Source organism: Podarcis gaigeae (assembly GCF_964106915.1).
Source record: "Podarcis gaigeae genome assembly, chromosome: 10".
NCBI lineage: Eukaryota > Metazoa > Chordata > Lepidosauria > Squamata > Lacertidae > Podarcis > Podarcis gaigeae.
In genome coordinates, this window is record NC_139686.1 from 27678748 (window position 1) to 27690905 (window position 12158).

A 12158-nucleotide genomic window follows, 5' to 3' on the forward strand; every position below is an offset into this window, starting at 1 on the left:
CCTCTAAGAGACACCCATGCTTGAGGGTCAGCCCCTCGTGTGATGCCACGGGATGGCCCTGCTTCCTGTTAACAAATCTTTTTACACATATGCTGTGTGATGGGTGCTACACTCTCAGTATTGGCAAATTCAGAAGACGAGTTGCCATGCCCAAAGGGACAACTTTGGGTAGCTTCACTATTTAAAAAATGACCGAGTGATTTGGCCCTAATTGTATACTGAACCCTAGTGGAGATTTTGCAAACTTTTTAGGCAATAGGAAAAACAACAACCCTGGTTTTATTTTCATTCAGAGCACTATTTACACTACTGCCAAATCCAATATGATACTCTGTTTCCATGTAAAAAAAGAAAGGCAAGTTTTGTGCATTCTGGGGATGGGAAGAGAGCCACACACACACACCCTTTTAAAAAGAAGCTAAACATCTGCAAAATTGTGGGTCAGCCCTAGAGAGGGCAATAGAGTCATGCTGTTGCTTTCTTTAAAAAATAATCTCACAACCACATTTTACACAGTACTCATAGTAATGGGCCAACTGGGGAGCTAACATAACCCCTCTTATCCTCACAGGGAGAATCTGATAAAAGGGCTCAACCTTGTTGCCAACAACTTGTTTGTGATACCTCAACAACCTATTTGCAAATTAAGCTTTTTATGGTGGTGCAGACAGTACAGGTGACTCTCAATTTACGTGGAGGTTGCATTCCTGGGATAACACATAAAGCCACAATTGTGTATAGTCAAAATACATTGGGTGCAATGGCGAGTGGGATTGCCAAAGTCTTTTTTCCTGCCTGCCTGCCCCCTTTTTAATCACCCCCCAAGCACATAAAGCTGAATGCACACAAGTTAAATGCACATAAGTTTTGAGTTCCTGTAGCTCCAGAAACAATGGGCATTATGAGTATTGTTATTGATCTGAGCTCCTCACTGACAGCCACATGCTAAAAACACTGCCATTCCAAAATGATATACTTTTTGTAGTCATATTTCTGAGAAGATATAGCAGAATACATGAGGTGAACAATAATGCCATTCCACATCTGTCCAGATGGCTGATTCAATATGCATCTAACTCTAAATGTTAAGGTGTGCCTTCACCAGGCATTTTCTCCAAGATACATCCAAGAACATCAGGGATGTAGCAGTACATTTCCTGCACCAGCAGCTGGTTGGATGTTTGAGATCCTTTCCAACATGATTATTCTGAGAGCTGGTTCAGTCTTTCCTTTATGCTAGATTGTGTCTCTGATGAGGACGCTCTCTGGATTTTGCTCTAGGAAAGTCAGCACTCCACTAATGTGGTAGTAACTGATCCACAATGTCTAATGACCTAGCCTAGTGAATGACTCAGATGATGTGTGCCAGGGGTAGCCAATCTGGTGCCCTCCAGGTGTTTTGGATTACACCTCCCATCAGTGTTCAGGGATAATGGGAGTTGTAGTCCAACAACATCTGGAGGGTACCACGTTGGCTACTCCTAGGGTATGTTCAAGCCTCAGAGCATCTTCAAGAGGTGTGTAACATTGTCTCTTGTGACTGGCAGGCAGGATAAGACTTCTGGATTTTCCAATCTTGGTGTCCTACCTAACAGAGCACTGTTTTCAGCATGCTGCACTTCAAAGAAGCATTTAATTCAGGTCTAGATAAAGCCATGGCCCTCGCCTGATTCATGGCCCTCATTTGACCCTGTGAGCAATCATCCAAAAGCCTTGTGTTTTGCAGGGAACAGATGCACTGAAGCAGCACACCCCAGTTTCCAAAGAAAACTCCCATGCTAATATAGGAAACAGCCAATAGTGAAAGTAGAGAGGAATGGACAGTTATGGAGCACCACCAAAATAGTCACATACAATTTTAATAACTGACCCTGTAATATAATATCTTTGCTGGCTTGGACCAGAGGTCCATCTGGTCCAGCACCCTGTTTCTAACACTGGTCAGCCAGACCCTTCAGGAAGCTCATAAGCAGTCCACAAGCTGCTGCCCCTGCTGTATAAAGCATGGGTCCAAATATCATCATCACTGGTCAGCAAGAACCAATGGAGAGGGCAAATGGACTTTCCAGTTCTGCCCAGAAAGCTGAAAAGAGCTGTCATGGCTTTGAGGTTCTATGAAGGTGAGGAGCCCCACTCTGCTCCTTTTGAGTGTGCTTTGGTTGAATTTAGGGATGTGTGGTGCTGTCCAGGGTGACAATGTGGGGCTGCTGGCAATTAGGGGTTGGAGTCTGACCACTTCTCATGTGGGAGCTAGGAACTGGTGGCTGAGGACTCAGGGACAACTTGCCTTCTCAGCCACAAACAATAAACCCATGGCAAGAGTAGCCTAGTGACCTTGAGGTGTTGTTGCACTACAATTCCCATCCTCCTTGATTGCTGTTGCTGATAGGAATTGCAGCCTGAAACATCTGAAGGGAATGGGAATGAGTGTTTGGTGAACAGTGTGAGGTTTTTATTTGAGATTATATTTGGTTTTAGCCTCATAGCGTTAGTCTGCCAGTGTCATGCAGACTTTTGTATATGTAACTAGGTGACTGTTGAGTTCAATAATTGTTGAGAGTGAGGGAGCATGTGTTCTTGCTTGATTATGGGTGAATGTGTGCAAGCATAGTTTAATGGAGGTATGGGCGTGTGGATATTCAGGGAACAGAAATACTGAGCAAGTGGAATCTTATTTTATGGATTCTGATGTTTTGTATACTGCATTCATTACTTTAGTTCTCTTATATACTGTATTTGATTGTGTTTGACTTCCTTTGTAAACAGCTTTGACGCCATTAGGGACAACATACAAATACAGTAATTAGAAGCAAGAGGTAAAAGCCACAAAACAGTGGGAGAGGCTACTAACGAACAGCCTACACACAGCAATATTTTCAGATGCAGCTATCATTGCTCAAAAGGTTGCAAAGCTGGGTTTGGGTTTCCATATGACTTTCACATAAGGTGAAATTCAAGGTCCTGGCTCTTCTTTGGCCTGGTTCTCACTGAGGTGGGAAACCTGTTGCTGGGGTTGTACCACTTCTGAATGCAGTTGGGGGTTCATGCCATTGCAGTTGGGGATTCACATGACTGAATGTTACTCCATGCATATATATATATATATATATATATATATATATATATATATATGTACTTAGAAAACTAGCATGGCATGTAGATGTTTAGGCTAGAACTCTCTGATCTCTAATATTCCATGTGGAGGGATTTTCTTTTGTATGAACATTCGATCATGTGAGGCCCCACCTGGAAGCTGAAATGGTACAGCCCAAACCACCTCAGTGACACAATCAGGCATGAGATGCCAAACAAAACTTCTTCACTTTCCTGAGCTACTCTTTATTCCTCAGCCTTGTAGATAATGCATGAAATAATAAAAATAGGTTGGCATTTTTTATTTGTGTCCTCTTTATTTTCTGTTGGTGATAGATAACCCTTGTCTTTAGCAAATCTGTGGCTGAAATGAAAGTTTTCCATCATACTTTGGAACAACCTGGTTTCTCCAGTGTATTTAAGATGAAGAAGCACCATTATATTTTGTTATTGCCTATATTGCCCCACATCCTCCCTACTAAGAGGCTGCTAAAGAGGAAGTCTTGAGAGGGGCTCTTTCCTATCCTTCTATGCAGCCACAGAAGAGATATGCGCTGTTCTTCTCTGCTGAACAACTGAGCAGTGAAGGATAAGTCTTGGCTCTTCTCTGCCAAACAAACGGACAGTGAAGAATAAGCCTTGTAGTCAAATCCATGATCTTATATATCACTTTCAGCATGTGTGAAGCCCTATTATAAGTAAAACCAGCAGAGAGTCTTGTGGCATCTTGAAGACCAACAAAATTATTATGGCATACGCTTTTTTAGACTACTGTAGCACCCTCTTCATCACATGGGTGAAATGTAATCCTCAGCTGGCAGGTGACTTACTTGAGGCAAACCTAGTTTCACCTTTGAATGCAAATTTTGCAAGACAGCAAAATCCTCTTTGGGCTTGAGAGATTTTGCAACCTCAGGGCCACGCCAGGTGAGATAGTGGAAGACCTATCTGTTCAAGCCTGGGTATGCTGTAATCACATCGGTAATGAGGGCAGAGGCATCTGATTTTAAGAGCACTCCCCCGACTCTGCTTGTAGCTTGTTTGTTCGTCCATTCCACCCTTTCCATTCTATCCTTCATCACATTGTACTTGGGGGCAATTGTACAGTATAACCCTCTACAGTCTCTCCCACCCCCTGGAACTTTTATCTTGTACTGGAAGTGAAGTTGGCTGGGAGAAAAGTATGCAATTGGAGCAAACATGACCTTAAACATCTGGGGCTGTACCCAACTAAATTCAGCTCAGAGAACACCCATTGAAATGGACAAACCTAAGCCTGTTGTCCATTAATGTCAACAGGCCTACTCTGGGTAGGACTAGCATAGATACAACCCATCATCATGTCTACGTTGGTGCTTGCCTAAAACAGGTGATAACCCCAAAATGTTGAAATTTCTGGAGTATGCAGTTATGCATCTTCTTTCTCTCCCCCTCTCTCTGACTTCTTCTTTCATCTAAGTTAATTCTCTGTCACTGTAGCTGTGCAAACATTTGCATGTCCTTTCTCCTTGCTCTCTCTGCTCCCTCCCCCCCCCCATGCACTTCCATTGCACTGGCAGCTGCCTAGTGGCTGCTCTCTCAGCCTCCCAGCACCTTGAGCCCCTCCCTCGCTTGTGATTTTTGTCCTTTGATCCCGAGGACGCTGGTCAACCCTCAGCCCTCCTTTACCTGCAGACACGAAGAAGATACCGGCACTAAGGATGATGTTATGTCGGGTTTTGTAGAACTCGCTGGCTGCAATGCAGAGTCCACCCATGAAAAGCAGAATCACACTCAGGATCGGGAAAATACTAGAGGCCCTTACAGCCCCTGTAAGCAAAGAAAGGGGTTTGGGGTGGGTGGTGGGGAGAGGAAGGGGAGAAACAGAACAGCATGCATGCAAGAAACATGGAGAAGGGTGGGGAGAAGGAGAGGGAAGGCAAACAGGAGCAAAGTGAAGAGATTGAGGGGAGGGGGGGAGGAGGATTGTACCAAGGATGAACATAAAAGACGGAGCAAAGAAGCACAGGAATTGGAAAGGCCAGTGATAGGGGAGGAATAAGGAGACAGAAGGAGGAGAGAGAAACAGAGTGTCAACAGAAGAAGAGAGCTGTTACAAATGAACTGTCAACATCTTGGATATTAGAAACGAGCAGTGAACTTAGGGCCAGGGACCAGTCAAATGGCATCTGATAGCAGACGTTCTCCTGGCTCCTTCGTGCACCCAGAAAGCCCAAAGGCACGTCCCTCTCACCAAACAGAAAGTGAAATCTGCAGGCCAGAAAGCCGCCGCCACCAACGCAGTGCAGTACTGGAGCATCTAGGTGGCAACTTCAATCAGCAGAGAGGCGCCACAAAAATAAACACAGATATTTTGCAGAAGTGGATGCAGAGGTGTCTCCAAAGAGAGCCAGAAGATAAATCCCTGCTGACACGCATGTGCATGCACACAGACACACACTTAGAAAAGGCACATATGAATTGCACACAAACGAAGGCAGTCCTATTAACCCTCTCTCTCATTCACTCCCATCCTCACACATTCCACCCAGCAGATGGCAGTAGCATGCAGATATATGTGACACACACACACACACACACACAGACACCAGGTTAAGAATAGCATATGGGTGGCTCTATACATTGCAACTGGGCTAGGAAACGCAGAGCTTCAGCAAAATGTAAAGTGTGGAAGTGACATATGTTCATGCATGTACATGTGTGAGAAAAGCCTGATTGGGTCATGTATCCACAATGTGTGCACATGGGCGTTTAAAGATGAACATGCACATGTCCACACTTCACATGCTTGCAATGGAAAACACTGGGGCTAACATTTCCTACTTAAAATGTAAGGTGTGTGGCAGCATCTAAGGCTGTGTATACATCATACATTTAAAGCACACTCTGAATCCTGGAAACTGTAGTTTACTCCTCACAGAGCTACAACTCCTCTTAACAAACTACAGTTCCCAGCATTTTTGGGGATATGAGTGTGTGTTTTAAATGTATGGAGTGTAAGCAACCTGAGATGTTCAGTCCTCAAAAGCACAACGCAGATTAGAATGGCCAGACCAAAATATGAGAGAGAGACATTGCAAACACTTTTGTAAATCAAGAAAATCTTTAATAAAAAACCCCCACAAGAATGGCCAGACCACAAGTAAGGGTGAATTGTAAACGGGGGCGGGGGGTCCACCTACAGTGGTACCTCGGGTTACAGACACTTCAGGTTACAGACGCTTCAGGTTACAGATTCCGCTAACCCAGAAATAGTACCTAAGGTTAAGAACTTTGCTTCAGTATGAGAACAGAAATCGTGTGGCGATGGCGCAGTGGCAGTGGGAGGCCCCCATTAGCTAAAGTGGTACCTCAGATTAAGAACGGACCTTTGGAATGAATTAAGTTCTTAACCTGAGGTACCACTGTATTCACCATCATCTTAATCACAGAGTTTAGTTTACTTCTGACTCCTTTTCAGAATTTTATATTAGGGTCCATCTAAGCCCTCCTATAATCTTCCCAGGTTCTCACTCTCTGTTTAGTACTGCTAATTTACAGAAACATATCCCATGATGCAACAATGTGACGTGCTGTGATACAAGGAGGTAAACAAGCTCACAGGATACATTTTCAAAAAAGGAAACTGTTAGAAGCAAGTACAGTGGTACTTTGGGTTAAGAACTTAATTCGTTCCGGTGGTCCGTTCTTGAAACTGTTCTTAACCTGAGGTACCACTTTAGCTAATGGGGCCTCCCACTGCCACCATGCCACCGCTGCACGATTTCTGTTCTCATCCTGAAGCAAAGTTCTTAACCTGAAGTACTATTTCTGGGTTAGCGGAGTCTGTAACCTGAAGTGTCTGTAACCTGAAGCGTCTGTAACCCAAGGTTACCACTGTAGCTTTCTTTCTTGGGAGGACTATGTGATTCTAAGGTAAATTGTCACGTTTGGTCACTCTGACTTAAACAATTCCCCTGTGATGATAGGTTATCTCACATTTGGGACTTTTTCGTTTACAAAGACGAACTCGTGGCTACTCAATGAAGTTGAATGTTGGAAGATTCGGGGCAGACGTGAGAAAATACTTCTTCACCCTGAGCATACCTGAAGTATGGAATTCATTCCTATAAGGTGTAGTGGTGGTAACCAACCTCGATGGCTTTATAAGAGGATTGGACAAAATCATGGAAGATAATGCTGTCAATGACCTGCTCTTAGCCATGATGGGTATGATCTGCCTCCACTGTGGGGGGAGGTAAGTCTCTGAATACCAGTTGCTGGCTTTTAAACAGTTTTGCAATAAAAGCATTACTTGCACACTTGAATCAAATTGTACCACTCTGAATATTATACTGAAAAAGCATGAAATAGACAAACACCCTGGGTTATCCCCATATGTGAGTCTTTGGGCCTGCTTTGTATTCGGGGAGCTTTGGAATTTGTACTCCCTCTTGCCTTTCATTTGGTCCCTTTCACTTGCTTTGCCAGGCAATTCTTTTTCCTCCTGATTCATCAGGTGTTTGACTGTTTTGCTTAAGAATATATGAACGTTGTGTAAATGCCCCAAACACAGATCAAACACAAGGCAGGAGGGGGAAAGTAAGTACAGTGGTACCTCGGGTTAAGTACTTAATTCGTTCCAGAGGTCCGTTCTTAACCTGAAACTGTTCTTAACCTGAAGCACCACTTTAGCTAATGGAGCCTCCTGCTGCTGCAGTGCCGCCAGAGCACGATTTCTGTTCTCATCCTGAAGCAAAGTTCTTAACCTGAGGTACTGTTTCTGGGTTAGCGGAGTCTGTAACCTGAAGCATATGTAACCTGAAGCGTATGTAACCCGAGGTACCACTGTATTTCATTTATAAAGGGACAGGTACTCAAATCGTGGATCAGCTTTTTTACATTCCCTACAGGTTACATATTACTACCACTACTACTGCAACAATACATGCATTTTAGTGCCAACACATAGCTAATTGCTGTGGAAAACATGGCAGCAATGCTGTCCAGATCCAAAAGATTTTAAATCTGTATTAGATGGGCTAGAGAAACATCTCTTGCCTTTCCCAGTTTCCTGGCTATGTTTCAGAGATGGTGGTATGCTACACTAATGACTTCAGGAAAACACTAATGAGATTTAACGGTGGGGAATGACAGCAAATGCCAGGAGATGCTTGCCATCAGAGGATGCCCTACATACTGAGGGACCTTTTAAGAATACCATAGGTGTGTGCCACTATTTTCCTTCTCCCGCTGCCCCCCATACATTGCTAATTAGTCCAGCACAAAAGCAACAACAGAGAATTGTGGCAGCAGCAGAAAGCCTCTTCTGGACCAGTTTTATTTGACTGCCTGGGAAAGGACCACTGTTCAGAATATATTATGCAGAAGCAAGCCTAATGATTGCAAACTATACTCAATTTGCATGGTGCACTGCAATTACGTTCAGTCATGCAGCCCTGAATATTTGTGCCCACCCGCTCCATATACGCTTTTCTTTCACTAGAAGGATAGAGAAAATTGAACTCTTTGCTCTAGGTGTTTGTATTGTGAGCTTACTCCCTGCAATGTGTATGAATGTGTGAAACTGATCTCTCCATTGACTGCATAGTTCCATAGAAATATGTAGGCATTCTCTGATGAAGGTTCAAAAATTATAGGCATTACATAGGGTGGCCAGATTGGGGGGGGAAGGACCCTACTTCTGCAAGCTACACCTGCTGAAATTTCCTATTCTACTCAACTATAAAAGATGCAGGAGCTCCATCCCTTTTTTCACCTGTCCCCACCCTTAGGTTACCTACAGCTGCAGCCAAGGGTGCGAAAGCCTTGGCCTCTTTTTCACTCGGCCATCCTATCAGCAGGTCTTCAATTTCTAACATTTATAGGTGAAAGTCTTCCATGCCTTGTTCTCCTATCTGGGTTTCCTCTGTTCTAGCATGAAGGGGTGGAGTGGATGGAAGGATATTCCAGTGGGGTTTCCAGCTTTTGAACTTGTCCTTCAACAGGAATTTTGATGTGGCACAATGAGCAGATGGCAACGTTTAGCTCCTTGTCACATAAACATACAGCTGTTGAGTTCTGCATGTCACATCTCTCTTCAAGGCACAGGAGCAGACTAGATTGCATTTGTTGTATGTGTGTGTGTGTGTGTGTGTGTGTGGTTTTTTTAAAGAAAACATTTCTGCCTAGTTCCCAACCTTGCTAATGAACCATTGCTGTTGCTATTCCACCTTAAAAGGCAGGCACATGATCTTCCCCCGTTCAAAAAGATTAAAAACTGGAAACCAAAACTACGTAATCAGACATCTCCATTGTATGAAGTGGACTGTGAATATATATATCAGGTATATAACTACTTTTTAGCAACTCTGTGCGTAAAGATGACAGACAGGCCATATGCTTTGTATGTAAAAGGTCCTGTGTTCAGTTCTCTACATCTCCCCTCTGGCAATGATGCTGGAAACATCTCCTTGAGCACAGACAATGTTAGGCTAAGTGAAGTAATGGCCCAATCTCATTCTGACTACTACACCCTTCCAACCCAGGAAGTGGATTGAAGTTCTGTAACAATGCCATTGATTTTAAGCTTGCTTGACTGATGGCCATCTAAAGAGGTAACCACTATAAAATATTGTATAGGTTGACAGTCTTGCTCAGCACTAATGCTCCAATGCTGATCCCAAGTCTACGACAGGGGCCCTGGCAATACAACAAGCCAGGCTTCCGGCTGTAAAATGACAAGGCACAAGGATGAGCCCTGCTGCTAGAAAGCAGATCTGAGAAGGTGCAGCCACAGTTCTAATAGGGGTGAAGGTGGACCAAGGAAGCATGCTCTCCTAGCTTTGCTAATAAATGGTTTCAGAAAGAACCCAGCATCCTCATTCTAATTCTGTGTACAACTTGAATCCAGGCTGCCCCCAAAAGCCAAGGTGGAGTTGTGGTTGGAGTATCAGACCTAGGACTGGGATGCAAATCTCAACTCAGCTTTGAAGCATGCAGGTTGTCTCTACTTCTCAGCATAGCCTACCTTACAGAGTTGTTGTGAGGCAAAAAATGGGCAGTGTCAGATTATGCACACTGCCTTGAGCACCTTGTAGGAAAGTGGGGATGTAAAGGTAATAAATAAATAAATGCAAGTCGTGCCGCTTTTCTCATCACTGCAGCCCTTGATCAGTTTTCCTGCCTGTCCTGTTAAAGATGCAAACTTTTCCCCAGGAAAGCTTGTAATTCCCCCCAAATCTTCTTTACCTATGCACACAGCTTGTGATAACTTCTCAAGAGACAGCACCCAGTGATTTGACTCAGTGGCATAGCTAGTTGCTCGGGCACCCAGGGGCGGGGCAAGCCAGGACAAAGCACACTGTGGGGGACCTCTGTAGAGTCCGCAAGCCCCACGTTGCCGTTTTGGGCAGTGCAGAGCCTGCAGGTGCCTGAGCCACCGCATCACTCCCCAGGACAGATGTATGGCTCGGGTGCACTTCAGGTCAGGCCCCGCGGTCGCCCCCTCAGTGATTACACTCGCGGCGGCCCACACCCACCGCACCCCCATTCCTATGCCACTGATTTGACTAACACAGAGATTTGGGACGTGGCCATTCAGATGTTGTGGGTCTTCAACTCCTGCCAGCCTCAGCCAGAATGGCCAATGGTCTGGGAAGATGGGAACTGTAGTTCAGCATCATCTGAAGGGCTATAGATTTCTCACCCTTGGCCTCATCCCTTTTTGTTTGGCCCAGTTTCGGGCAAACAGTTCTCCTCTTGGCAGCTGTGCCATTGGGTCTGGGGTCAACTTCTTATAGCTGTGGTTGGGGGCACAGGACACTGAGAGGCAGAGATCAGATCACTAAGCAGGTAGGCAAGCAAGCCCCAAGATGGAGCAGATACACAAGTGCCTTCCATGGTTTTCTGCAGAACATCTGCTTGGTGACACATATGGAGAAAGTGCATGCTTCTAGCAAGGTCCTTTCTGATAACACAGCACTCAAGAGGCACAACAAATTACTCCAGGGATCACCATAAGCACACTACTTTGAAAGTGCATCTTGTACTTGTCATGCGCAGACAACACTATGCATACCTATATTTATCACATCTGGATCCTGCAGTTTCTCCAAGCAGCTCCGACTATCATTTCTTCCATTTTATCTTCACAGGTTAGAAATAAGGATTTTCTGAAGCCACCCCAAAGCTTCCTAGCTGAGTAGGGATTAACCAAATCTTTCTGGTCCAAAACCATCACTCTATCCACTACAGCTGTCTCATCTCATGCATTCCCCCTCCAACTTCAGTCTTTGCCACCAGTGAGAAGATTCTCTGAGTCAAGACTGTTTTTATTATCTTGTGTATGGCTTTGACGCCATCTACAGGGCCTGAAAAGCAGCATGTTGATATTAATATAGATGGAATAAGATTACTCTTAGCTGCACTGTGTCCTGAAATGAATACATATGAGTACCCCAGCACCTTAGTAACTAACCTAGGTAGTTACCTGAGCCCTCACCAATAACAAATGACCCAGAATACCTACTTGCACAGTTTTGAAAATCCATATGAAGGCTATTTAGACTCCTTGTGTTAACTGTGAAGTCTATAACCTCTGCCCCGTAACTTAATCCAAGATAGTTCCTGATGCTACTCACTTGCTTGGACAGGGCAGTTAGAATAGGCAGTGACAGCAAGGGGATAGAAAAGCAAGCCCAGGTTGCTCTGGGGGACCATTGTAGATCCCCTGCTGGAATGCAGAAGGTAAATAATAATAATAATAATAATAATAATAATAATAATAATAATAATAATAAATTTTATTTATATCCCGCCCTCCCCAGCCGAAGCTGGGCTCAGGGCGGCTAACAACAATAAAAACAGTCCAACATTTTAAAAACATTCATTACAAAATCAATTAAAATCAACTTAAGATCAAATTAATGGCAACCATCAAGCAAAATTCTGTGCAGATTGCCAGAGGAGGGGGTTAGGCTGCGCCCTAACCAAAGGCTTGGTGGAACAGCTCTGTCTTGCAGGCCCTGCGGAAAGATGTCAGGTCCTGCAGGGCCCTAGTCTCTTGTGACAGAGCGTTCCACCAG

At 44.3% G+C, this 12158-nt stretch overlaps 1 protein-coding gene across 2 annotated transcripts in view; it reads right to left on the reverse strand.

Moving 5' to 3' along the window:
• The window catches only part of CACNG2 (calcium voltage-gated channel auxiliary subunit gamma 2), a 130965-nt gene that overhangs the window by 4953 nt on the left and 113854 nt on the right, over positions 1–12158 (reverse strand). The window contains exon 3 of one of the 2 annotated variants that reach the window (XM_083701175.1): positions 4762–4902. The exons of the other annotated variant lie outside the window; for it this stretch is intronic. Within the exon in view, the coding sequence (XP_083557301.1) occupies positions 4762–4902 (141 nt within the window). The remainder of the gene's footprint in view (positions 1–4761; positions 4903–12158) is intronic. 2 annotated transcript variants of the gene reach the window in all.